This window comes from Melanerpes formicivorus, unplaced genomic scaffold (assembly GCF_026170545.1).
Source record: "Melanerpes formicivorus ecotype bairdi unplaced genomic scaffold, bMelFor1.0.p_v2 SCAF_179, whole genome shotgun sequence".
Lineage (NCBI taxonomy): Eukaryota > Metazoa > Chordata > Aves > Piciformes > Picidae > Melanerpes > Melanerpes formicivorus.
The window spans coordinates 493,897-520,817 of record NW_027142531.1 but is presented as its reverse complement, the minus strand read 5'-3'; the positions used below and the strand labels follow the sequence as shown (position 1 = coordinate 520,817).

The window sequence follows — 26,921 nt, the reverse complement described above, 5'->3', positions numbered from 1 at the left end:
CTGCCAGGCTCCAGCTCCATGCAGCCCCAGCCCTTGTCCCTGCCCCAGGAGCCACGGGAGGCAGGCACAGGCCCCTCGAGAGGGGGGACAACAGCAGCAGGACCCTCATCCCTTTCTGCCCTGTGCCTGCCCAGCTCCTCCCTGAAGGATGGGGAGCCCAGAGGGCTGACCTGCTGCTGTGCCACCCCAAAACTGCAGGGCCGCCCCCGTGGCTGCTTCAGGCGCTGATCTGGCAGGGCAGGACCAGACTGAGGTGCCAAGGCAGCAGCTTGGACCCAGCACTCAGGCAGGATGTGGCCAAGAGCTGGGCACAGTGGGAGTGCCTGGTGCACACCTGGAGCCCTGCTGGGACCTCAGAGGGCATCAGCTCTGTCAGGAGCAGCCACGGCTGCACGGCTCCCCAGGCACCAGGCTGCCTGAGAGGAAGGGCAGGCAGCAGAGGGGACAGCAAGGCCCACACCCAGGGGCTGCTAAGGACACTCAGCTCAGGTATTGCTTCCAAAAGTTTAATTGCAGTTGGGTTTTCATGGCAAAAGACACACAGGGAGGTCACAGGGAGGTCACAGGGAGGTCACAGGGAGGTCACAGGGAGGTCACAGGGAGGTCACAGGAGCCGCTGGGGCACAGCAAATGGAAGTCCTTGGTCAGGCTGAGCTCCAGGTGGGGCTGGGACCAAACTGAGCTCCTCTCCCTGCCTTGCAGCTTACCCTCAGTGCCAATTCCCTGCTCTCTGGCTGTGCTGCAAAGGGAAGGAGTTTGTAGCCACTCCTGGGCATTCCCAGCCCCAGAGCTGGCCCAGGGCACCGCTGGGTGGAGTGCAGCCAGGCTGCAGCAGCTCCAGAAGAGAGAAGCTTCAGCTGAGCAGAACAAAACCCCAGTGACAGAGAAACCCTTCCCAGCACCCCTCTGCCAGCACCCCAGCCCCCCCCCCAGGGCTGCTCCCCAGCTCCTGGGCACCCCTGGGTGCTCTGCAGTGCTGCTGGAAGCTTTCCCCCAATGCTCTTGGGCACAGCCCCAGCATGCTGGCAGTGCCAATGGCACCAGCAGCACCCCCTGGGTGCTGGGGACAGGGACAGCACAACATCCCCTGTGCCCCCCTGCTGCAGCCCAGCTGGGGGCTTGGCTCCCGGCACCGAGGTGCCTCCAGCTCACTGCCAGCCACGGGCACCAGGCAGGGAGCATGGAAGTGACAGACCTGTGCAAAGGCATCAGAGTGCTGCCAAAGCAGTGCCACCGGCAGGGGCACATCCAGCTGGCACCTGAGCCCCCAGCTGCCGACACCGCCTGGGCCTCCGACCCCCTCAGCCCCAGCAGAAGGCACTCAGGACATGCCAGCCTGGGTCCTGAGCTAGCACCACAGGGCAGGGAGCTGGCTGAGGGGCAGGGGGCTGGCAGAGGGGGCAGCAGCACCCTGGTGCTCCCCTCCTGTGCCAAGGCAACCAGTGGGCATGGAGAACAGGGCCGGAAAGGGAGCGCAGGAGCCCTGGCTCTGGGCTGCCCGGCAGCAGGACAGGCACAGCTCAAGGAAGACTTCTTTGTGGTGCAGCAAGGAGGCCCAGCAGGGGCACAGAGGGGCTGGCACTGGGGGCAGCCACAGCCCTGCTGGGGAGCTGCAGGCGGCAGCAGGGACGTGGGGAGCGAGCCAGGCCGCGGGCACAGCGAGGCTGTGAAGCAGGTTGGCAGCACTGCAGGGCAGCACCTGGGCCCTCTGGGCCACCCAGCAGGAGAGGGCAGCGGCTGAGGGGCTGCCAACTCCTGCCCTGGAGCACTCAGGCTGCTGTGTGGGCAGCAGCTGCTCACAAAAGGCTCCTCCTGCCCCGTGACCAGCCAGGAGATGGTCCTGGTGCTGGCAGCCAGGGAACAGCGCCCTGGAAAGGCTTTCAGCACAGAGCTACCACAGCTCTGGAGTGGGGTCAGCAGTCCTGCTGGCACCCTGGCACCTGCCAAGGGAAGGCAGAAACCCAGCTGGGGCCTGAGTGCCTGCTCCTGACCCCCAGAGCCCACAGCAGACAGCACAGAGCAGGTCTCAGACCCTCAGCCAGAGCCAGCCCTTGGGAGCAGCCCCCACTGCTAGGCTTGAGGCCCCCCAGGCTGCTCCGAGCCAGGCTGCTCCTCAGCAGCACCCAAGGCTCCCAGCTCCCTGCTCTTTGTGCTCTGCAGCCCCAGAGGCTCTCCTGCAGGTCAGGAGAGTGTTTGTGCTGGGCAATGCAAACCAGCCCTGTGCATCCCAACTGCCCCAGCTAGGCCTGCCCCAGGAGCTGCTGGCAGCAGGAAACTAAGCAAAGCAAACCCAAACTAAGCAAAGCAAACCCAAACTAAAGCAAACCCAAACTAAGCAAAGCAAACCCAAACTAAAGCAAACCCAAACTAAGCAAAGCAAAACCAAACTAAAGCAAAACCAAACTAAAGCAAACCCAAACTAAGCAAAGCAAAACCAAACTAAGCAAAGCAAACCCAAACTAAAGCAAACCCAAACTAAGCAAAGCAAAACCAAACTAAAGCAAACCCAAACTAAAGCAAAACCAAACTAAGCAAAGCAAAACCAAGCCAAAAGAAAACCCAAACTGAGCAAAGCAAACCCAAACAGCCTGGAAAGCATTAGAGGTCACTGAGAAACGAGGGGGGGGGGGCAGTGGGGGACTCTGCTGGGTGTGCTCTAAGTGTAAACAACCCAAAACTTGCAATGCTTGACCTAAAAGTGAAGGAGAGCAACTCAGGGCGGAGCTGGTCACAGCCAGCCCCTGCATAGTGAACGGCAGCCCCCCGAGCACAGTGGGGGCTCAGTGCACACTGCTGGGCTCCTGCCCTGCCCAGCCAGGAGGAGAGCAGCTCCCAGGACAAACCTCCTCAGCCCCTGCCTGCCAGCAGCCCTCCTCAAACACAGCACAGCCAAAGCCAGCCCCCAGAGCCCAGCTGCCCTGGCTGCTGCCCGAGGTGAGCAGCATGAGAGCAGCAGCAGCCTGCAGCTGTGGGACAGAGGAGAGCTTGGCCAGGTGGTCTGTGCTGGGCTGCCCCCCCGGGGGGCCCCCCTGAGCAGCCCTCACTGCTGCTGCTCCGTGAAGAAGGCTTTGGTCTTCCTGCAGACCGGGTTGACGCAGAGCGGGCAGCAGAGGGTCAGCTGCCTGGAGCAGGCCTCCTTGGACTGCAGGTGGGAGCACACCAGGTCTGCCAGGGCCTGCAAGAGAGGGGGCACACATCAGAGGGGAGCACAGCAGCCTCCTGCAGAGGGCACAGGGGTGGTGCCCCCGTGCCAGGCACCCCCTCTGCTGCAGGGCAGCCCCTGCTTTCAAACTGGCACTGTCCCCCACTGCAGGAGCCCCACACCCAAACACAGAGCTGGGTTTCTGTCTTTGACAGCAGTAAAGCAGACTGCCCTGGGGAAGGCAGCCCCTGAGGCACACAGAGCAAGCCCAGGGGCTCCACTTGCACTCTGCACTTCCTCCTCCAGCAAAGCAGGAGCAGCCATCCCTGCTCTGAAGCCAAGAGCGCTGCGAAGCTGCAGGGCACCCACCTTGGAGAACAGAGGGTTTCCATTCAGAGACTCTGCTCTTCTGATGTTCTCAACTCCACACTGCAGCAAAGACAGCCAGAGAGGAGATGAGGTCTGCCAGGGCCTTCCCCAGGGCAGCCTGCAACCCCCTCCCTTCAGCTCCTGCTTGTGCTCCATTCAGCCCCAGAGGACAGGGCTCCTGCAGCGCCCACACAGCAGAAGCAGCAGCAGCCCTGCCAGACCCTGCTCGAGGCTCCTCTGCAGGAGGCACAGAGCTGGCTTCAAGAGCGAGCTCCAGAAAGACAAACCCCTGCCTGCTCTGCGCTGCTAAGGGCTCCTCCGAGGCTGGGCAGCTCAGGTTCCTTTTCAGCTGACAGGAGAGGCGCAGCTGCCCCACAGCAGGCTGCCAGCTGCCCCACAGCAGGCTGCCAGCTGCCCCTGCCGAGCACGGCTGCAGGGGGAGCAGGCAGCGCTCACCTCGCTGGCCAGCACCTGGGCGTACTCAATGTCCAGCTCGTAGAGCGTCTCGATGTGGTCGCTTGTGAAGGCTATGGGCACCAGCAGCATGTTCCTCTGCCCCCTCTGGCACAGCCCCTTGATGGTCTCATCTGTCTGGGGGCCCAGCCAGGGCATGGGGCCAACCTGCAGGCACAGGAGGAGGGAAGCAAGCCCAGCACCGCCGTGACCTCGCTGCCAGGCTCCCCTGGGCCGGACTGCACGGCCCAGCTCGGGGCTGGGGTGGAGCCAGCTCTTGGCACCTGCCTCTCACTTCTGATGCAGAGGCACGACCCCTGGCAGGGGGCTGGGGGCTTCAGAGCCCCCCTGGGCACGTACCTTGGACTGCCACACAAGCCTGTAGGGGTTGGAGTAGTTGAGCTTCTCCATCACCCTCTGCACAGTGGCTCCCACCTCCTGGGGGTAGGGATCGCCGCGGTTCACCACCTGGAACACAGCAGTGCCAGGCTGCTCCCCCCGGCCTGTGCCAGCCGGGGCTGGCAGCGGGGCTAAGAGGGGAGGCTGGCAGTGGGGGCTGGCAGGGGCAGGAGCCAGCTGAGGGCACTCACAGACATGGGCAGGGAGTGAGCAGAGAAGAGGATGACGACGTCTTTCCTCTTGTCAGGGGGGAAGAGGTTCAGCTCCTTCTGGATGTGGTCGCTGAAGCACTGAGCAGAGGCAGAGCAGAGCCCCCGGTCAGAGACGCTGGGCACAGGCTGCAGGCACAGGGAGCGCCCCAGGCCCTGGGGAGGGCACCGTGCCCCAGGGCGGCAGCCCGGCAGGACACGGCACGGGCCGCTCCCCCCGGGCTGAGGGCAGAGCCGCGGGGCTGCCCGGGGCCGGCAGGGCCCTACCTGGATGAGCAGGGGGTGCGTGGGCCAGCGGTCGATGGTGCTCCACTTCATGCTGGGCTTCTGCCCCCTCTGGCTGTAGTAGCGGTAAATGGCGTTCAGGCTGCTGCCTGCGGAGGCAGCGCAGCGCTCAGCGCCCTGCGGAGGGGCAGGGCCGGGCTGAGCCGGGCAGGGCTGGGCTGAGCCGGGCAGGGCTGAGCCGGGCAGGGCTGGGCTGGGCTGAGCTGGGCTGGGCTGAGCCGGGCAGGGCTGGGCTGAGCTGGGCAGGGCTGGGCTGAGCTGGGCTGGGCTGAGCCGGGCAGGGCTGGGCTGAGCTGGGCAGGGCTGGGCTGAGCTGGGCTGGGCTGAGCCGGGCAGGGCTGAGCCGGGCAGGGCTGAGCCGGGCTGGGCTGAGCCGGGCTGGGCTGGGCTGAGCCGGGCAGGGCTGAGCTGAGCCGGGCTGAGCTGAGCCGGGCAGGGCTGAGCCGGGCTGGGCTGGGCTGAGCCGGGCAGGGCTGGGCTGAGCTGGGCTGAGCTGAGCCGGGCAGGGCTGAGCCGGGCTGGGCTGGGCTGAGCTGGGCTGGGCTGGGCTGAACCGGGCTGGGCTGGGCTGAGCCGGGCAGGGCTGGGCTGAGCCAGGCAGGGCTGGGCTGGGCTGAGCCGGGCAGGGCTGGGCTGAGCCGGGCAGGGCTGGGCTGAGCCGGGCTGGGCTGGGCTGGGCAGGGCAGGGCTGAGCCGGGCAGGGCTGGGCTGAGCCGGGCTGGGCTGGGCTGGGCAGGGCAGGGCTGAGCCGGGCAGGGCTGGGCTGAGCCGGGCAGGGCTGAGCCGGGCAGGGCTGGGCTGAGCCGGGCTGGGCTGAGCTGGGCTGGGCTGGGCTGAGCCGGGCAGGGCTGAGCTGGGCAGGGCTGAGCCGGGCTGGGCTGGGCTGAGCCGGGCAGGGCTGAGCTGGGCAGGACTGGGCTGAGCCGGGCTGGGCTGGGCTGAGCCGGGCTGGGCTGGGCTGAGCCGGGCAGGGCTGAGCCGGGCAGGGCTGGGCTGAGCCGGGCTGGGCTGGGCTGAGCCGGGCAGGGCTGAGCCGGGCAGGACTGGGCTGAGCCGGGCTGGGCTGGGCTGAGCCGGGCTGGGCTGGGCTGAGCCGGGCAGGGCTGAGCCGGGCAGGGCTGGGCTGAGCCGGGCTGGGCTGGGCTGAGCCGGGCTGGGCTGGGCAGGGCTGAGCCGGGCAGGGCTGGGCTGAGCCGGGCTGGGCTGGGCTGGGCTGGGCTGGGCTGAGCCGGGCTGGGCTGGGCTGGGCTGGGCTGGGCTGAGCCGGGCTGGGCTGGGCTGGGCTGGGCTGGGCTGAGCCGGGCTGGGCCGAGCCGCGCTGGGCCGAGCCGAGCCAGGCTGAGCCGTGCCTGGCTGAGCCGCGCTGGGCTGAGCCTGCCTGGCTGAGCCTGCCTGGGCTGAGCTGGGCTGGGCTGAGCCGCGCTGGGCTGAGCTGTGCCTGGCAGAGCCGGGCTGGGCTGAGCCTGCCTGGGCTGAGCTGCACTGGACTGAGCCGCGCTGGGCTGAGCCGCGCTGGGCTGAGCCTGCCTGGGCTGAGCTGCACTGGACTGAGCCAGGCTGAGCTGAGCCGCGCTGGGCTGAGCCGCGCTGGGCTGAGCCGGGCTGGGCTGAGCCGCGCTGGGCTGAGCCGCGCTGGGCTGAGCCGTGCCTGGCTGAGCCGCGCTGGGCTGAGCCGCGCTGGGCCGGCAGGCCGTGGTGCTGCAGGGAGCTCACCTGTGGTGGAGCAGCTGTACTGGGGGTACTGGGTGAAGGCCACGGCCCTCTCGATGCCGTCCTGCTCCATCTCCTGCACCGCCTCCTCCGTCAGCGGGTGCACGTAGCGGAAGCCGATGTAGTACTTGTGGGGGGCTACAGCGGGGGCAGGGCAGAGGGTGGGGGTCAGAGTGGCACAGCAGAGCTGGGCCACAGCTCCCAGGGGCATCCCAGCACCACACACAGCACAGCAGCAGAGTGCAGCCGCTGCAGGTGACCTCCTGGTGACCCTGCAGCCCTCTGCCCCCCTGACTCCAAGCAGCTCTGCCTCTGGCCAGCTGCTTTCCTGCCACCTCCCTCTGCTGGAACCAGCAGTAGCACTTCCAGGTGATTTGTCCTTGTCTGCTTCTGTGGGAAGCAGAACTCCCAGGTGCCAACCCCTGGCTCCAGCTGTGCTGCCACTCGGGCTCAGCCAAGCCCTGGCTGCCCTGCATTGCCCTCCCCTGCTCCACCTTCCCCTTCCCCACCTGCTGTGGGGTCCCAGCTGCAGTCCCAGCTCCCCTCTTGCCTTGCTTCTACACAAGCACAGCAGAGCCACGGCCAAGGCAGAAGCGGCACCTGGGGGCCTTTGGTGCTGAGCACTCTGGGGATGTCTTTAAGCCCTTCTGGAGGCAGCCTCCCCCCAGGGGTGCCAGCTGAGAGTTTTCCACCTCCCCCCCAGCTGCCGTTGGGGGAGGTGGCTGCCGAGGGGCAGGGAGGCTGCCGAGGGGCAGGGAGGCTGCCTGGGCTGCTCTGGCAGGCAGGGCACAGAGGCTCTCAGCAGAACAAAAGCCAAGTTCCTCTCAGGGTTTCCAGGTCAGTGGCTCTGAAGCACCACGGGACAGGTTTCTGCAGGAAGCAGATGTCCTGAGCTTGGGCTGCACTCCACCCTTTGAGGCAGGACTCAGAAACAGGTCTGGTCAGCCCCAGCTCTCTGCGGGAGGCAAGAGAGCTCCCAGCTGGGAGCAGCAGCAAAGAATGACCCAGGCCCAGCAGCCCTGGCAGCCAGCAGCCTCATTAGCATTGCCAGGCAGCATCCAGCCCAAGCCTGGCTAACCACAGCTAGGGCAGGCCAGCCTGGGAGAGCCCTGCCGGCACAGCCCCTGGCCAAGCCGGCAGAGCCCCTGGCCAAGCCGGCAGCTCCCTGCCACACTCAGTGGTAGGTTTGGTCCTGGCTCTCAGGCAGCAGAGGAGAGGGGTTTGTGCCTCTGGACAAGCTCCTTTGGCTGTCACAGTCACAGCTGTTGGCAGCAGAGGGATCTCTCTCCCATTAAGAGCTGTCAACGTGGCCCCCTCAGCCTGGCAGCTCTTCTGCCAAGGAAGGAACCTGGGCTCTGATACCAAGGCCCCAGCTGCACCCTGCGAGGAGGCAGCACTGCAGCAGCTGAGCACTGAAGTAGCTTTGTGCTGTCCCCTGGCTTGGGAGCAGCTTTCTTATCAGCAAGGAAGAGCTGGCAGGGCCAGTAGGCCCTCAGCCTTTATCTCCTGCTGCTGCCCCCGGGTGGGGTCTGCTGCTATCACCCAGCCAGGCCCTGCCCTGCTCAGCTGGGACCCCTTGTCTCGTGTCCCCACCGGCCTCCCCTCCAGCCCTGCCCCAGCCCCTGCCTGGCCTCTGTTCTTTCATCCATCTACAGAGCAGAGAGTTCCAGAAGCTCTAGGCACACCCAAGCAGGAGCTGCAGAGGAAGAAAGGCAGCTGCAGCTCTGGAGAGCAGTCGGAGCCCTGGCACCGTGCACTGCCCTGTCCTTCGTGCCCAGGCTGCCGCAAGGGCAAGCACCAAAAGCTGCTTCCCAGCACCCCTGTGAGGGCAGCAGGGCTCAGAGCAGGGGTGCCTGTGTGAGGAGACATGCAGCAGGGGTACCTGTGTGAGGAGACATGCTGTCCAGCAGCTTGACCATGCCCTCCCCCTGCAGCGCTGTCCACTTCCTGATGGGCGAGCCGCCGCCGATCCTGCTGTACTGCTCCTGGATCTTGGGGGTGCGGCGCCTGGCGATCAGCGGCGCCAGCTTGCTGCGGTGGGCAGGGGCAGACGGTCAGCAGCGGGGCACACAGCCCCCACCCCCGCCCAGCACCTCCCCTGCAGGCCTAATGCATCGCCCCGGGCGATGCCAAGCCAGCTCTGCACGGCTCCTTCGCTGCCCTGCTCCACCAGCTGCACCATTAGCTGCAGGGAGCTGCTGGCATCCCTGCTCCCGGCCTGCTGCCAGTCTGCTGCCAGCCTGCACCCACTGCAGCCCTGCACACAGCCTGCACCCAGCCTGCACCCACTGCATCCCTGCACCCAGCCTGCACCCAGCCTGCACCCAGCCTGCACCCACTGCATCCCTGCTCCCAGCCTGCACCCAGCCTGCACCCAGCCTGCACCCACTGCATCCCTGCTCCCAGCCTGCACCCAGCCTGCACCCACTGCATCCCTGCTCCCAGCCTGCACCCAGCCTGCACCCACTGCATCCCTGCTGCCAGCCTGCACCCAGCCTGCACCCAGCCTGCACCCACTGCATCCCTGCTCCCGGCCTGCTGCCAGCCTGCACCCAGCCTGCACCCAGCCTGCACCCACTGCATCCCTGCTGCCAGCCTGCTCCCAGCCTGCACCCACTGCATCCCTGCTGCCAGCCTGCACCCAGCCTGCACCCACTGCATCCCTGCTCCCAGCCTGCACCCAGCCTGCACCCACTGCATCCCTGCACCCAGCCTGCACCCAGCCTGCTCCCAGCCTGCACCCACTGCATCCCTGCACCCAGCCTGCACCCAGCCTGCTCCCAGCCTGCTCCCAGCCTGCACCCAGCCTGCTGCCAGCCTGCACCCACTGCATCCCTGCTGCCAGCCTGCTCCCAGCCTGCACCCACTGCATCCCTGCTCCCAGCCTGCTCCCAGCCTGCACCCACTGCATCCCTGCTCCCAGCCTGCACCCACTGCATCCCTGCTCCCAGCCTGCTCCCAGCCTGCACCCAGCCTGCACCCACTGCAGCCCTGCTCCCAGCCTGCACCCACTGCATCCCTGCTCCCAGCCTGCACCCAGCCTGCACCCACTGCATCCCTGCTCCCAGCCTGCACCCACTGCATCCCTGCACCCAGCCTGCACCCACTGCATCCCTGCTCCCAGCCTGCACCCAGCCTGCACCCACAGCATCCCTGCTCCCAGCCTGCTCCCAGCCTGCACCCAGCCTGCACTCACTGCATCCCTGCTCCCAGCCTGCACCCAGCCTGCACCCACTGCATCCCTGCTCCCAGCCTGCACCCAGCCTGCACCCAGCCTGCACCCACTGCATCCCTGCACCCAGCCTGCTCCCAGCCTGCACCCACTGCATCCCTGCACCCAGCCTGCTCCCAGCCTGCACCCACTGCATCCCTGCACCCAGCCTGCTCCTAGCCTGCACCCACTGCATCCCTGCACCCAGCCTGCTCCCAGCCTGCACCCACTGCATCCCTGCACCCAGCCTGCACCCACTGCATCCCTGCTCCCAGCCTGCACCCAGCCTGCACCCACAGCATCCCTGCTCCCAGCCTGCTCCCAGCCTGCACCCAGCCTGCACCCACAGCATCCCTGCTCCCAGCCTGCACCCAGCCTGCACCCACTGCATCCCTGCTCCCAGCCTGCACCCAGCCTGCACCCAGCCTGCACCCACTGCATCCCTGCACCCAGCCTGCACCCAGCCTGCACCCACAGCATCCCTGCTCCCAGCCTGCTCCCAGCCTGCACCCACTGCATCCCTGCTCCCAGCCTGCTCCCAGCCTGCACCCACTGCAGCCCTGCTCCCGGCCTGCTGCCAGCCTGCACCCAGCCTGCTCCCAGCCTGCACCCACTGCATCCCTGCTCCCAGCCTGCACCCAGCCTGCACCCACTGCATCCCTGCTGCCAGCCTGCACCCAGCCTGCACCCACTGCATCCCTGCTGCCAGCCTGCACCCAGCCTGCACCCACTGCATCCCTGCTGCCAGCCTGCTCCCAGCCTGCACCCAGCCTGCTGCCAGCCTGCACCCACTGCACCCCTGCTGCCAGCCTGCACCCACTGCATCCCTGCTGCCAGCCTGCTCCCAGCCTGCTCCCAGCCTGCACCCACTGCATCCCTGCTGCCAGCCTGCTCCCAGCCTGCTCCCAGCCTGCTCCCAGCCTGCACCCACTGCATCCCTGCTGCCAGCCTGCTCCCAGCCTGCTCCCAGCCTGCACCCACTGCATCCCTGCACCCAGCCTGCTCCCAGCCTGCACCCACTGCAGCCCTGCTCCCAGCCTGCTCCCAGCCTGCACCCACTGCATCCCTGCTCCCGGCCTGCTCCCAGCCTGCTCCCAGCCTGCTCCCAGCCCATGGGAACACCATCCCTGCTGGGCCCGGGGTGAAGCAGCCCGAGAAGCAGAGAGGAGCTGAATGCCCCAGGCTGCAGCTGGCACAGCCAGCCCCAGCTGGCACAGGGCCTCACCTCTGTGCTGGCAGCGTCATGAGGTCCCTGTCGAGGAAGAGGCGCAGCAGGAAGTCGTGCACGTCGTCCAGCCGCTCGGGGCCCCCCATGTTCAGCATCAGGATCCCTGTTTTAGGCTTCCTGTGGGGGCAGGGGAGATGCCAGACCCTGTGACCCCCTGCTTTGGGTTCCTCAGCGCTGCTGCACCCTCCTGCAGCCGGCAGGCCCAGCTGAGCACCTCACCCTGCTCACACAGCATCACCAGAGCAGGAGGATCCTCACCACCTTCACTGGCAGCCCCTGCTCGCTGCCCAGCTCAGCATGGCACTGCCAGCAGGCTGAGACAATGACCTGGCAGCTGAAAGCTGGAAGGGAGGCTGTGAAACAGGGGCTGAAGAAGCCTCTCTGCTGCAATCCCAAGCCAGCCAAGCAGCAGCTTCCACCCACAGAGGACTCTGCCTTCCCTGCTCTGCAGACACAGCTGATCCCCTGCAGCAGGCACCCAGAGCAGGGGCAGGGTGCTTGGTGTGGGTGGCTGCTGTCTGGGTTCTGTCTCGAGGTGCAGGCCTGGCACCCTGCTCTCAGGGCAACGTCCCTCCCAGCAGAGCAGAGCAGAGCAGAGCAGAGCAGAGCAGAGCAGAGCAGACGTTGGTTATCGGTGTCTGCAGAGGCAGCTGTGACCACAGCTCCCACCCAAGATGGGTTTCCCCATCACATTGCTCCCCCTTGCCCCAGGCAGCCCCAGGATCAGCACTTCTGCTCCCAGGCACACAGCTTAGGCTGCAGGGGAGCTCTGCTCTCCTCTTGAGCAAGCCACAGACTCCCAAAGGGGCACTGAAAGGAGCCTGGGCCTGCCCCGGTGTGCCACCCCCTTCCTCCTGGAGCAGCTGTCAGGAGGGTGCAGCAGGAACCAGCACCTCGAGCCACACTAACAGTGCCCCACTGCTTGGTCTTGAGCTGCTGCTGCCCTGCCCCAGGCCTCCCGGGGGCCACGGCCGTGCTGCGGGGAACCGGGCAGGCAGCTCTGGCCCCGCGGAGCCGACGGCACCGGGGGAGCGCACCCAGGCAGACAAAGCCTCCCCTGGCACCCCCAGCCCCGAGTGCCTGCTGCAGGAGCAGCTCTGCCATGCCCCGTGGGCACCCCCAGCCCACCCCGGGGCCCACACTCACCGTGCCTGCGGCTGCGGCTCCGGCGTCCTGCTCTGCGTGGCCGCCGCCGCCTGTCCCCTCCAGCGCAGCGGCACCCACAGCCGGCTGCTGCCCCCCAGCACTGCAGGGAAGAGAGCAGCCTGCTGACAGCTGGCATGAGGGCTCCCCACAGGCACCCAGCCCCACAGCCTCACCAGCAGGCTGGGCAGCACTGTGCTGCCTGCCGTACCCTCCCCTGCAGCCAACGGCTGCCCTGAACGGCAAGCTCCTGCCCTGCTTAAACGCCCTCTGGACCAGCAGCTGTCCACAGAACCGTTTGGGCCAAGGGCAGGGACAGCTCCCACCAGCCCAGGCTGCTTGGGGACCATCCAACCTGGTCTTGAACACCTCTGAGGAGGGGGCAGCCACAGCCTCCCTGGGCAACCTGTGCCAGGGTCTCACCACCCTCACCCTAAAGAGTTTCTTCCTCGCCTGCAGCCGAAGCCTGCCCCGCTCAGTCTCTGAGCCATTCCCTCCGGCCCTGTCACCACAAGCCCTTGCCACAGTCCCTTTTCAGACACCAGGCAGTAACCCAAAGCCAAACCACAGCCTCACCCATCTTTAAGCTCTGGTCAGAAGCCCGAAACACCTTGTGACAGACACAGGGCTGGCACACCAAGGAGGGATGCCAGGCTGTGTGACACCTTCTGTACAAGCACAGCCAGGCTAACCCTGAACACCCCTTCAAGGCAGCTCTCAGACTGCTTCCTTCAGGGTGCCCAGCAAGCCTCGGCAGTGCAGGGCAGCACCTGCAAGCCACAGGCACACAGTCCCTGGTGCTGACCCTGCAGCAGGTACAGCCGGCAGCAGCTGCAGCCAGCCAGAGGGCCGGAGCAGCCTCCCTTCTCACTGCCCAGCCAGGAGGCTGCTGTGTCCCTGGCTCTGGGCACCCGGCAGGGGACTTTACTCGCCGCTCCTCCAAAGCCGCTTAGCTTCCGTGGGGAGCTGAGGGCCATTAAGAGCATTTTCCAAGCAGCAACGGGGGGAATTGCCCAGGTGAAGAACAAAGGGCTCCGGCCCGCACCCCCGGCGCGGAGCCATTGTTCGGAGACACGCTTGCCCCGGCAGCGCCGGAGCCCCGGCGGCGCAGCCCTGCAGGCTTCACAGTCCCCTGATGACATCCCCGACAGCCGCCGGCCGCCCTCGCAGCCATCAGTGACACTGAGAAGCAGCTCGCAGAGCCGGCTTCTGACTCGGGACTGCGCTGTGGCCGCGGCTGCCGCGACACCAAAGGCTGCAACAGCTAAAGGGCTGCCAGCGGAGAGCAGCTGATGCCCCAGGGGCTCCTTTCAGACGTCTGCCTTCTGCCAGCTCGGTGCTGATCACTTGCGGAAGCAGCGAGCCTAGATGTAAAGCGCACGGACCGACCCAAAGAGAAGCCTCGACGGCTGCACAGCCAGGGGAAGAGGAAGGAGAAAGGCTGCAGAGGAGAGAGCTGCTGCTGCGCACCAGACTGGCTCAGCACGGGCAGAGCTGCAACACCTGCGCGCCGGGTGGCATACGTGGTGTGGAGGTGGCACGGCTTGGTATCCAGGTGGGGAACGTAACGTGCGAACAGCAGCGATAACGCGCGGGCAGCAGAGGTAACGTGCCCGCAGCGCAGAGCCTGCCCGAGGTGCAGGCAGCATCTGTCCCATGTAAACAGCGTGTGTAACACACGAGCAGCCACAGGAGGGGCGGGCAGCGCAGAGAGTGTGCCGACAGCACACGCAACGCGCCAGAAGGCTCGCAGGATGTTAGGGGCTGGAAGGGACCTCAGGAGGTCATCGAGTCCAACTCCCTGCCAGAGCAGGGCCATAGAATCCAGCACAGGTCACACAGGAACACATCCAGACAGGGCTGGGAAGTCCCCAGAGGAAGCTCCACAACCTCCCTGGGCAGCCTGCGCCAGGGCTCTGAGAGCCTCGCGGTGCAGAAGTTCCTCCTCACGTCGAAGTGGAACCTCCTGCGCTGCAGTTTGTATCTACTACCACTCGTCCTATCCCAGGGTGCAGCTGCGAGCACGTTTAACATGCACAGAGCACACGCTAACAGGCACAGAGCACACGTTAACAGGCACAGAGCACACGTTAACAGGCACAGAGCACACGTTAACAGGCACAGAGCACACGTTCACAGGCACAGAGCACACGCTAACAGGCACAGAGCACACAGGTTAACATGCACAGAGCACACAGGTTAACAGGCACAGAGCACACGTTAACACGCAAAGATCACACGCTAACAGGCACAGAGCACACGTTCACATGCACAGAGCACATGTTAACACGCAAAGATCACACGTTAACAGGCAGAGCACACGCTAACATGCACAGAGCACGCATAACATGCAAAGCTCACACATTAACACGCAAAGCTCACACGTTAACACGCAGAGCACACGCTAACATGCACAGAGCACGCATAACATGCAAAGCTCACACATTAACACGCAAAGCTCACACGTTAACACGCAGAGCACACGCTAACATGCACAGAGCACGCATAACGTGAAAAGCTCACACGTTAACAGGCACAGAGCACACGCTGACACGCAGAGAGCACACCCAGAGCGCACTCGCAGCCCTGGCCCCGCTCCCAGCCCGCCCCGCAGCAAACCCAGCCCCGCGTCAGTGACCCAAGCCCCGGCTGCCGCTGCCCCGCCGCACGCGCAGGCTGTCCCGGCGGCGCCAGGTTACACAACGGCAGCGGCAGCGCAGCGGCAGCGGCAGGGCAGCGGCAGCGGCAGGGCAGCGGCAGCGGCAGGGCAGGGGCAGGGCAGCGGCAGCCCAGCGGCAGCCGTTGTGTAACGCGCCGCCGCCGCCGCCGCCGCCGCCGCCGCCGCCGCCTCCCCCCTCCCCGGGCCCCGGCAGACTCACGGCGCCGGGCGGCAGCGGCCATCTTGGCGCCGGCCGCCTGCATTCCCTCAGACGGTCCGCGGCCGCCTCCTCCTTCTCCTCTCTGCAGCTTCCACCGCCCGCCGCCTCCGTCGCCGTTCCCGCGGCGCCGCCCCCGCGGCCGTTACGGCACGGGAGGGCGGGGCCGGGGCGTGCCCGGGGGGGGCAGCGCTGCGCCCCGTGGCCCCTGGGGGACTCGGCTCCGGTGCGGTGCTCGGGGGTGGGGAGGCAGAAGCGCGCCCCCCGAAAGCGCCCCCAGCTCCTCCGTATGGGGAAGCGCAAGGGAAGCGTGGCGGCTCCGCCAGGGGCAAGACAGTTCCAGGCGCATGAAGAGGGGGCAGCGCTGAGACCCCCCGGTCACACTTGCTGGGTTCTGTGACTCTGACATTCATGAATGATCTCTAACTTTAAATCTAGAGGGCCTTTCCCTTGCTGGCTGCGTGCCTGCCAGCAAGCTTTGGCCTTCTTCCAAGCAGGGAAACAGGGAGGGTGGACAACAGCTTGCAGAGCATCACCTCCATGAAGCCAGCGCTGCCAGGGCACCACCAGACCCTGGTGGCAACCCCCGTGAGAGCCTGGAAAGCTTTCTGGCTAGCTGGCAGGAGCCCCCAGGGACAGGGACTTTGAGAGCACTGGAGGCAAAAATCACACTCGGCAAATACTGTAAAACCACAGCAAAAATCCCATGAGCTAAGTCCTTGCAGAGCTGCTGGGGCAGGAGGAACCCCCAGGTAATTAACCGGGTCTCAGCTCTCACAGCAGTTTCTTCTCTTGCTGACTGAAAGCCTGAGCTGAGCCCCGCTGGCAGCTCAGCAGCCTCAGCCAAGGCTTGTTCTGAGGCAGCATCTCAGCTCACCATATGCCTGGCAGCCAGCTCCTGGCTGCCTGAGAGCTTCTCCTCCTTACTCCACCAGTCCACCCCTGCCCAGGGGTTTTGCTTCCTTGAAGGATGTCTCCTGTGCTGGTGGCTCACCCAGCACCACTCCCCCAGCAGATGATGGAGCAGCCTGCTGGACAGCATCTCTCATCCCACTCACCTTTTAAGCTGCTTATCTGATCTGCTGCTTCCAGGAGCACCACTTAAGTCCTCAGCCCTTCCTCTAGCAGCTCCCCTGACAGAGCATTTGAGCCTTCCCAAGCAGCTCCATCCTGCCCCTGCAAGGACAGGCTGCTGCCAGCCCAGGGGTGGTTTCAGCAGCATCTTTGCTCAGCTCTTCTTTCCCATCACTCCAGGCACTCAAAGTCCACTTCCAGAGGGCTTTACATGCTCACACATCCCTAAACATCCTGAACTACAGCAGCCTCTCAAGCTCCCTCCCCACCATAGTCCCCACTGCCCCTCTGAACACCACCAAAACGCCCCCCCAAGGGCTGTGACTGCTCTGTGGTGGCAGCTGCAGCCCCTGCCCCGGCTGACTCTCAGCTCCCAAAGAGAACTCTTTCCCTTTCCTGGAGCAGGTCTCTGCTGCTCTGAAAAACTCACTTTGCCCTCTGCCTTTGCCCATGCAGACACTGCCTCTGCCAGGGGGTGCTGGCAGCTAGAAAGATGAGGAACAACTCTGAGGTGAAGAAGTGCTGCCTGAGTCCAGCTGAGGTTGCCATCCTTTATTGGTTGCTGATTGGGACCAGTTTCTGTGACATGCAAGATGAAGAAGAGCAGAACAGGGACAGTGCACAGCTCAGCCCCAGGGGGAGACCCAGACCCAGACCAAGGTTCAGCAGCAGCAGGGAGCAAAGGATGCACCCACGGAGGTTTGCTTCTCTCTAGTGAAAGGAACTGCTTTATTTAGGACTAAAAAGCACACAGCTGACCCCACGCACAGAAGAGGGAACGAATCCTGTCAGCCAAGTTCACCACAGCCAGAGAATCTGCTGAGAGGCAGCAGCAGGAGAACACCGAGCCAGCTGGCACACAGAGAACTGCCCTGCTGCGAGGAGAGGCAGCAGCAAGGCCTGGGAGAGCCCTGGAACTCAGCTGCAGCACCACCACCCTCTGTGGGTCCGCAGCCTGGCCCTGCTGGGGGGTGGTTCTGCGCTTGGCAGAGCTGGATGTGCCAGCTGGGCTGGGGAGGCACCGCCAGTGTGCCGCAGCTCACAGGCCAGGCGTGCATGGACCCACCCCAGGCTTCCCCCACAGCCAGCAGGAGACAGCAGCCGAGCCTCCCTCATCGGCAGCCTCATCCTAACCAATAAATAACCTGGGAAAGAGCTGCCCCAGCTCCTGCAGCAGCAGCAGGGGCTCAGACAGAGCTTCCCCTGCAACGGGAGGAGCTGGGGCTGTGCAGCACAGCAGGGTGATTCCCCTCTTCATGCTCTGCTGAGCTCCCCAGGGGTCCCTGCAGGCTGTTCTCCGGGGTCAGCGTTTCTGTGGATCCAGAGAGCTCCAACTCCTGGCTTCTGCACCAGGCAACCACAAACCAGATTCGAAGGGAAGCAGAGGAGAGCGCTCCGAGGCCCCTGGCAGCTGCAGCCCCGGCCAGAGGGAGAGACCCCTCGGGGTGCCCCGGCCGCCCGCCGCGGCTCTCCTGCAGGGCGGCTGCCGGTCCATCGCCAGCACTTCTCCTCCAGAGGGGCCCTGTCCTGGCGGCGCCCGGGGCGCTGCCGCCTAGGGCCTGCAGCGCTGCACGAAGCGTGGGTAGAGGCAGACGTCCCTGATGTGGTGCCTGTTCAGCACCCAGGTCAGGAAGCGCTCCAGCCCCAGCCCGTAGCCGCCGTGGGGGCAGGTGCCGTACTTCCTCTGCACGGGGAAACAGGCACCTCACTCGCTGCCCGGCTGCCAGCCCTGCCCGGCTGCCAGGCACTGCCCGGCTGCCAGCCCTGCCAACTGCGCACCTGTGCCAAGCAGCAGCAGTTTGGGCAGCCTGGCAACTGCTTGGCCAGCAGTTAAACGACCTTGAGGCCTCCACGAGGCCATTTCCAGCCCAGACTCTGTCACCTTCACAGCCACCAGAGCCCCAGCGGGGCTGGCCTAGGTGCCCACCTGGTCTGTGTACCAATAGTAGGGTGCGGGGTCGATGCCCTCCCTCTTGTAGCCCTCCAGGAGCTCTTCACTGTCCCAGATGCGCATGGAGCCTCCCACGATCTCCCCGACATTGGGCATCAGCACATCCACCTGCCAGGGGCACAGGCTGACATCAGCCCCCCAGGGCACCACTGCCAGGGGCACAGGCTGACATCAGCCCCCCAGGGCACCACTGCCAGCGGCACAGGCTGACATCAGCCCCCCAGGGCACCGGTGCCAGCCTGCCAGCGGCACAGGCTGACATCAGCCCCCCAGGGCACCGGTGCCAGCCTGCCAGCGGCACAGGCTGACATCAGCCCCCCAGGGCACCGGTGCCAGCCTGCCAGCGGCACAAGTGCTGGCAGCAGGGCAGCAGCTCCAGGCCTCAATGGGGAGCAGGCTCCCTGCTTTCAGAGCTGGCTGCCACAGGATCAGCAGGTGGCAGGAGGTCCCCAGAGCGCTGCCAGGAGCCCTGCTGCCCTGCAGCTGCAGTGCCAGCCCCCGCAGCACTGCAGCCCCGGGCAGCAGGCAGGGCCAGGCTGCAGCCCCGCAGCACTGCAGCTCCAGGCAGCAGGCAGGGCCAGGCTGCAGCCCCCGCAGCACTGCAGCCCCGGGCAGCAGGCAGGGCCAGGCTGCAGCCCCGCAGCACTGCAGCTCCAGGCAGCAGGCAGGGCCAGGCTGCAGCCCCCGCAGCACTGCAGCTCCAGGCAGCAGACAGGGCCAGGCTGTAGCCCCCACAGCACTGCAGCCCCGGGCAGCAGGCAGGGCCAGGCCGCAGCCCCTGCAGCACTGCAGCCCCGGGGAGCAGGCAGGGCCAGGCTGCAGCCCCTGCAGCACTGCAGCTCCAGGCAGCAGGCAAGGCCAGGCTGCAGCCCCTGCAGCACTGCAGCTCCAGGCAGCAGGCAAGGCCAGGCTGCAGCCCCACAGCACTGCAGCCCCGGGGAGCAGGCAGGGCCAGGCTGCAGCCCTGCAGCACTGCAGCCCCGGGGAGCAGGCAGGGCCAGGCTGCAGCCCCGCAGCACTCACCGACTCGGTGAGGCGGGGCTCCTCGGGGCAGCGCTGCATGTAGAAGGACTTGATCTCGGCGGGGAAGCGGCAGAGCAGGATGGGCTCGTTGATGGTGTCTGTCATCAGCCTCTCGGGGGCCTCGGGGATGTCCTGCGGTGCAGGAGGCCTTCAGCGGCGCCCAAGGCCTGCGCAGCGCCCCCAGCCCCGCGGGCAGGGGCGGCCAGCAGCGGCGGGGCGCACGCCGGGGCCAGGCAGCGGGGCTGCCGGGGTCCCACGCAGGAGCCTGAGGCAGGGCCTGCACAACCACCCAGTGAGCGCTGGAGGGCTCAGCCTCCCTGCTCCCCAGGCCCTGAGAAGCTGGCTTTCCCTTCTGCTGTTTATGGGCTGCGCTTCCAAGCCCTCAGCTGCGCAGCCCCCCTGGCGCTCTCTGCTTTGGCTCTGGGCAGTTCAGCAGTTCCAGTGTTTACAGGGGGAAGGCTCACACCACAGTCCTGTGCTGATGGCATCAGGGCCTGGGAAGCGCCCACACCTCCAAGTCCTCTGGAGCTCCACCAAAGAGCTTTGTCTTACGTGTCAGGGAGGAACAGGAGAGGGATCAGATGGCCACACGCACTTCCATTGCCGTGAGAGCCCAACCCACGCCGGCAGTGCCCAGGGTGACAGCGCCGCAGCTCCCGGCACAGCCCAAACCCTCACCGAGCTCTTGCAGCCCAGAGCCTGAAACCTCCCTGCTCCTCTGAACCACCCCAGACAGCAAGCCCAGCAGCACGGGGTCCCAGGCAGCCCCTGAGGGCAGAGCCCCTGAGGGCAGAGCCCCTGAGGGCAGAGCCGCGGAGGGCTGAGCCCCTGAGGGCAGAGCCCCTGAGGGCAGAGCCCCGGAGGGCTGAGCCCCTGAGGGCAGAGCCGCGGAGGGCAGAGCCCCGGAGGGCAGAGCCCCTGAGGGCAGAGCCCCGGAGGGCTGAGCCCCTGAGGGCAGAGCCCCGGAGGGCAGAGCCCCGGAGGGCTGAGCCCCTGAGGGCAAAGCCCCAGAGGGCAGAGCCCCTGAGGGCAGAGCCCCGGAGGGCAGAGCCCCCGCCTCACCTCCCCGAACTCGTAGTGGCTGCCATCCTCCTTCCTGACGTCGTGCTGCCGCAGCCACTCGATGGCCTGGCTGTAGTCCATGCGGCGGAAGGGACGGCGCGGCGGCTGGAAGCCCTGCGGCGACGGCGTGGAAACCACAGCATCAGCACGGCTGGAAGAGGCCTCAGAGAGCATCGAGTCCAACCCAGCACCCAGCACCCAGCACCTCCTGGCGACCAAACCATGGCCCCAAGGGCCACATCCAAGCCTTTGCTGAACACCTCCAGGGACAGGGACTCCACCACCTCCCTGGGCAGCACATCCCAATGGCCAATCTCTCTCAGCAGCAGGCACTGCTCAGCGCTGCCCCCAGCTGCCCCCAGCCCCTGCACAGCTTCAGGCACACACACACTGCCCCCAGCCCCTGCACAGCTTCAGGCACACACACACTGCCCCCAGCCCCTGCACAGCTTCAGGCACACACACACACACTGCCCCCAGCCCATACACAGCTTCAGGCACACACACACTGCCCCCAGCCCATGCACAGCTTCAGGCACACACACTCTGCCCCCCAGCCCATGCACAGCTTCAGGCACACACACACTGCCCCCAGCCCATGCACAGCTTCAGGCACACACACACTGCCCCCCAGCCCATGCACAGCTTCAGGCACACACACACACACTGCCCCCAGCCCATGCACAGCTTCAGGCACACACACACACACTGCCCCCCAGCCCCTGCACAGCTTCAGGCACACACACACACACACACTGCCCCCAGCCCATGCACAGCTTCAGGCACACACACACTCTGCCCCCAGCCCATGCACAGCTTCAGGCACACACACACACACTGCCCCCCAGCCCATGCACAGCTTCAGGCACACACACACACTCTGCCCCCAGCCCATGCACAGCTTCAGGCACACACACACACTCTGCCCCATCTCCTGGCCAGCTGCTGGCTGCCCCTCTGCTGCCTACTGGGTTGAGGTCGTAGAGCAGGCTGGCTGCAGGGGACTGCAGCACTCTGTCCACCACGTCACAGACCAGGTCCTCCAGCCGGGCCAGCAGGTCCTCAAAGCTGATGAAGGGGCACTCAGCCTCGATGTGAGTGTACCTGAAACAGAGCCACAGCACTGCACACCACAACCAGGCAGGGGCAGGCTCACTCCTACTGCCAAACCCTTTTGTCCCCGCTCATTCCTCCCACTGGGAAGGGGAGAAGCCATTCAACCTCTCAGGGGCCACCCCAAGCAGCCTTCTGTCAGTCCTCCCACACCAGCACGACGCTGTCAGCTCGCTGCCCCCCGTGCCAGGCAGCTGCCAGCTGCCCCCACGCCACAGAGAGGGAAGAGGAGCAGTGCCCCGGTCATACTCTGCCAGGTGCCTGCGGGTCCTGGACTGCTCGGCCCTGTAGGACTGCGCCACGCAGAAGACGTCGCCCAGCGCCGGGATGCAGGTCTCCAGGTAGAGCTGGGAGGACTGGGTCAGGTAAGCCTCCTCCCCAAAGTAATCCAACTTGAACAGGGTGGAGCCTCCTTCCACCTGAGTCTGCACCAGGGTCGGGGGAGTGACCTGCCAGAGAGCAGAACCCCGCTCAGAGCCAGGAGCGCTCTGCCGAGCCCAGGGGGCACAGCCAAGCGCCGCTGCCAGCCTGGCGTCCTCCAGCAGGCTCCCCAAGAGCCCTGCAGGCCTACACACCTCTGAGAGCCCTGCAGGCCATCCAAGCAGGGGCTCCCGAGAGCCAGCCCTCCCCGGGCCCCTTCCAGACCAGCCTGCCCAGCTCTGCAGGGAGAGGAGGCCGTGGCGCCTGGCGGCGCAGGGCTGGCAGGGCAGGGCTGGGCAGGGCTGGCAGGGCAGGGCTGGCAGGGCAGGGCTGGCAGGGCAGGGCCGGCGGGGCAGGGCAGGGCGGGGCAGGGCAGGGCCGGCAGGGCAGGGCTGGTGGGGCGGGGCCGGCAGGGCAGGGCAGGGCAGGCAGGGCAGGGCTGGCGGGGCAGGGCAGGGCCGGGCAGGGCAGGCGAGGCAGGGCTGGCAGGGCGGGGCCGGCGGGGCAGGGCCGGGCAGGGCTGGGGGCGCAGGGCTGGCGGGGCAGGGCAGGGTGGGGCTGGCGGGGCAGGGCAGGGCAGGGCCGGGCAGGGCTGGGGGCGCAGGGCTGGCGGGGCAGGGCAGGGTGGGGCTGGCGGGGCAGGGCTGGCGGGGCAGGGCTGGCGGGGCAGGGCGGGGCGGGGCTGGCGGGGCGGGGCTGGCGGGGCGGGGCAGGGCAGGGCCGGCGGGGCGGGGCCGGCGGGGCAGGGCCGGCGGGGCAGGGCAGGGCGGGGCAGGGCAGGGCTGGGGGTGCAGGGCAGGGCCGGCGGCACAGGGCCGGCGTCGCTCACCTCGCAGTAGCCGCGGGCGAAGAAGTGGTCGCGGAAGGCCTGGACGACGGCGGAGCGCACGCGGAGGATCCTGGCCATGGTCTCGCCGCGGATCATCATGTGCCGGTTGTTGAGCTGCACGTCCACCTCCGAGGCCTCGTTCAGCAGGTTGTCGGCGCCGCCCGCCGGGGCCAGCCCCACCAGCTCCCAGTAGTCGCAGCTCAGCTCGTGGCCTCCCGGCGCCTGCAGAGGTGCCAGAGCCCGCCCTGCGCCCCGGCTCCCGGCTCCCGGCACGGGGGCACGGAGGGCCCCCCAGAGGTGCAGGCCGCCAGGGCGGGAGGATGGGCACCAGGCGCCCAAGAGCCCACGCAGCGTCTCGGTGACAGGAGAGAGCCGGTCCCTAACTCTGAGCCTCACCACACCCTCCTGCCAGGGAAGAGCTGCGGCACTCCCTGCCCAGCTCTCCAGTGCTCTCTTCTGGGCAGTGTCCCTGGGCCAGGGCAGGGGGCAGCTGCCTCAGGGCAAAGCAGGAGGGTGCCCCAGTTCCAGCAGCACCCCCTGACCTGTGCAGGACAGCAGCAGCAGCAGCAGCTCTGGGAGCTTTGCCCTGTTCTGGGTTGGTGAGGCCTCTGCCCTGTTTCACCACTCCCACCTCTGCTTTTCCTCCCCTCAGGGAAAGGGGAAGCGGAGCAGAGCTGTACCTGCTTGCCCTCGGGAAGGAGGTTGAGGGTGCCATAGACAGCCACGGTGCTCTCGGTGGAGAGGACCAGCCCGTTGTAGCACTGGCACTGCAGAGAGAGCAGAGCAGAGCACAGGTGAGCAGAGGCCTGACTGCCAGCTGGCCCCTGGCACCTCTTCACTCTGGCACAGACACAGCCTCTCTGGTGGCAGCAGCAGGTCTGGAGCTTCCCAGCCTGCACCAGCAGAAGGAAGTGTGGACAACTCCCTGCCTTAAAGCCAGCGTGCAGCACCCCAACTCACCAGCTCATCTGACAGGACACACTGCAGGAAGCCTGTGCCATCCCTCAGAACGATGAACATCAGGTTTTTGCCTGGTTAGAAAGCAGAGCCAACCTCAGCAGAGAGCCTCAGCAGAGAGCCTCAGCAGAGAGCCTCAGCAGAGAGCCTCAGCAGAGAGCCTCAGCAGAGAGCCTCAGCAGAGAGCCTCAGCAGAGAGCCTCAGCAGAGAGCCTCAGCAGAGAGCCTCAGCAGAGAGCCTCAGCAGAGAGCCTCAGCAGAGCACCACCAAGGCGCTGCAGATGTGACCACAGCCTCCCAGCCGCTGGCTGCGCCGGGGGCAGCTGCTGGCCTTCTGCAGAGGCTCTGCAGCACTGCCCTCCAAACTGCACGCCAGAGCTTGCAGGGCTGTAGTGACACGGTGCTAGCCCAGAGGGGACAGCCAGCTGATGGCTTAGTGCCTCCCCTGCAGGGCAGTGCTGCGCCTGCCCCAGCCCTCTGCAGGCTCCGGGGGCTGCTCGCTGCTCCTGCCTTACCTTGCCTCCGTAACCTGTGAACCCAGCCAAAGACCTTCACTCTCCGGCCTCTGTAAGCCTCCAGAGCACCAATCCTCACCTGGAGAGCAGGGAACAGAGGCAGTCAGAGAAGTGAGTCACCACTTGGATGGCTTTCCCCACACAAGCGGATGGCACAGCTCCTCCCCACAGCAGAGCAAGGAGTGGTGCAGGCAGGGTGCTGGGACAGCAGCTCCAGCCCTCGCCTGCAGTCCTTCCTGTGACTGCTGTGACTGCTGTGCCAGCAAGGACTAAGGGCTGGGAAAGCTCTGGAGCAAGCAGAGCAGCACAACTGCCAGCTGCCCCCTCAGCTAGGGGCTGCAGCACCCCACAGCAGCAGGGCCCTGCCAAGCACCAGGGTAGAACCACACTGCAAGTCTGAAACTGCAGCTGCTGCCTGCACCCTTCCTTCACTCTCCACCACCAGCACACACAGCACAAGCCAGCGGCTGCTTCAAGCAGAAACAGGGCCTCTGCCAGCAGACAGACACAGAGCAGGCTGATGTGTGAATCAGCAGTCCCCAAGCACCCCCAGATATGCACAGGAAAGACCAAAGTCTCTACCCAGGAGGACACAGGTAACACAGGCCACTTCCCAGCTGCTCTGGATCCTACTCACACATGTGGCCTCTGGGAGACTGGGGTCGTTCTTGATCACAACCTTCTTGGCCTCCTCCAGGTTCTTCTCTCTCCTCAGGAGATCTTCTGCCTGGTTTCAAAACCAACAGCTGCATGAGACAGCTGTGAGGAGGCTTTGTAGGACTCCTACCCTGCAGCCACCCCTGGGCACAGAGATGTCCTAAAGAGCCTTGCTGGGATGCTCCTGGGCCCTAAAGCTGCCCTCACCCAGGAGCAGGGTGAGGAAGCATGCAGGGGCAGGTCTCACTTTGCACTTCCAGCAGGCCACAAGGCAGCATCTGCAGTGACTGCCACCTTGCCCAGCACCAGCCACTGACCTCCCTCTTCTCCTTGGCATCATTCTTCATCTGCTCCCTGTGCCACAGCTTCTTGACATTCTTCATCTGTGACTTGGAGATGATGGCCCATCTCTGTAGGTGCAGGGAAAGAGAAGGGGGCACAGGGTTACAGCTGTGCCCCCTCACACAGAAGGTCACCAGAATACCTGCAAGGGGGGTCCAGTGCTACAGCACCTCGTTTTCTTTCTGGGAGTCCACATAAATGGTAGGGAATGGCTCCTTTCCTGCTGTCATCAGAGCCTACAAAGGGGGCAAAGCAGAATCAGTGACACGACCAGTGCCCTAAAATCCTCCTTAAAGAGCCTGCTGCTGGTCCCCTGGGCAGGGCTGCAAAACCAGGGCCACTACTGAGGGCCAAACGCTTCACCTAGCTCAGGCTCCTCAGAGCAACAGCAGCTCTGTTCCTGTTACCTTCAAAACAGTCTTGAAGGGCTTCTTCTGAGTGCCATCCCCAGTGGAATCGTTGCCCTCTCGTTCAGAGACGTACAGCTCCTCTGCAAGGCAAGACAAAACGTCCGTGAGACAGCCCCAGAAGCGTTTAGCAGCTGTGGGCAGGGCAGAAAACCTCCCCAGCCAGCAGCAGCGATAAACCTTCAGGCAGCAGCTGGGCAGACAGGGCAAGAAGTGTTTGGCGTTTGCCATTCTAGAAGGCAAGCAGAGGAAAAGGCTGGGGGGCTGCGGGCACCGCACGCTCGAAAGCCACCAGCAGCACGGCAGACCCGCAAGGGAAGCTACGTTTCCTCCGAGGAGCCACGCAAGAATCCACGGTGAGCCTACGGAAGCTGCTTCTGCTCCCTCCTGCAGGTGCCTCGGCACAGGCCGACGCCCGAGCGCCCCAAGCGCTGCCTGCTAAACCGGAACCTTCTCGGCCCCGGGGCTGCTGAGCCGCCGCTGCCGGGACGCGGGCAGGGGAAGCCCTGGGGGCCGTCACAAGCCCAGCGCCCCACACCAGCGCGTCTGCAACGCCCCTCCCCCCTCCCTGCGCCGCACCGAGCCGAGCTGCAGCATCCCTCCAACCTCCGAGCCGCTCCCACAGCGCCCTCCCTTCCCGCCCTACAGCCGGAGCCCCAGGCCGAGCCCCCTGCCGTCGGCCGCCGCCCCGAGCGCCCCGCACCGGCACCAGCTGGCGCCGCCATCTTCCCCTCGCAGCCACGGGCGCTGCTCGGGGCGGGCCGAGCCCCCCCCGCCACGAGCAGCAAGGGCCCGCCGGGGCACGGCCGGAACTCGGTGACACGGCGCCCGCCCGCCGCCAAGCCTCACCCAGGGCGAGCGCCGCCGTCCGCCCCAGCACCTCTCCCGCCATGCTGCGACCCGCAGTGCCGCAGCCGGGCGCCGGAAGTTGCGTCGTGACGCTGCCGCCGCTCTGAGCCAACCCGCGGCGGTCTTGCATCAGCCGCCCCGCCCCGCCTCGCCTGCGTGGTGACGAAAGCTTGACGCCGTGACGGAGCACACTGGCACGTCACGCGCCCTGGGCGGTGGGAGGGGAGCGCGCTCCGCCCCCTTCCCTTCCCGCTCCGCCCCCTTCCCTCCGCTCCGCCCCCTTCCCTCCCTGCACCCTTCCCTCCCCGCTCCGCCCCCGGGCACCAGCGCCCCTTGCCCTGTAGCCCTCGCTGAGCGTTGATGAGGTGCAGGCCAAACAGCCCCTGCTCTCAGCCTAGGGGTAGCAGGTCCCCCAGGGGCAGGAAGGCGACGCCAAGCCAGCTGCTGGAGGAGGGAGAGAGTGGAGCAGCATCTCGAGGAAGGGAGAGGAGAGGCTGAGCCTGCTGCCTCCTCTCCTTCTTTTCATGTTCCCCTTCCAAGAGCCAGCCTCAGCCCCAGCAGCTTTGCTCTGCAGGATGTGTCAAAGCCAAACCGCTGTCATCTCCAGCAAGCAGCCCAAAGCCAGCCCCTGGGCTGCCCCCCTGACTGTCCTGCCCTGCTTCACAGCCCAACAGCTGCTGAGCTCTGTCTTGCTTTC

The 26,921-nt window shown here is 66.3% G+C and overlaps 2 protein-coding genes across 2 annotated transcripts; both read right to left on the bottom strand.

The window, feature by feature from the left end:
- Positions 1-492: 492 nt before the first annotated feature.
- On the bottom strand, positions 493-15,212 carry FECH (ferrochelatase). Its single transcript, XM_068169343.1, has 11 exons — positions 15,029-15,212; positions 12,153-12,252; positions 11,004-11,123; positions 8,450-8,598; positions 6,571-6,705; positions 4,840-4,946; positions 4,555-4,653; positions 4,325-4,432; positions 3,968-4,132; positions 3,512-3,571; positions 493-3,175 (listed from the first exon to the last, which is right to left on the bottom strand). The coding sequence occupies exons 1-11, from the start codon at positions 15,069-15,071 to the stop codon at positions 3,041-3,043; spliced, it is 1,221 nt and encodes a 406-aa protein (XP_068025444.1). The 5' UTR covers positions 15,072-15,212; the 3' UTR covers positions 493-3,040.
- Positions 15,213-16,636: 1,424 nt separating this feature from the next.
- On the bottom strand, positions 16,637-26,326 carry NARS1 (asparaginyl-tRNA synthetase 1). The gene is made up of 15 exons (XM_068169339.1): positions 26,225-26,326; positions 25,376-25,458; positions 25,139-25,204; positions 24,944-25,036; positions 24,607-24,696; positions 23,970-24,048; positions 23,458-23,528; positions 23,178-23,264; positions 22,498-22,719; positions 21,498-21,697; positions 21,104-21,239; positions 20,136-20,249; positions 19,074-19,205; positions 18,027-18,158; positions 16,637-17,783 (listed from the first exon to the last, which is right to left on the bottom strand). Exons 1-15 carry the CDS (start codon positions 26,265-26,267, stop codon positions 17,652-17,654), a joined length of 1,680 nt encoding a protein of 559 aa, XP_068025440.1. The 5' UTR covers positions 26,268-26,326; the 3' UTR covers positions 16,637-17,651.
- Between the last annotated feature and the right edge of the window lie 595 nt (positions 26,327-26,921).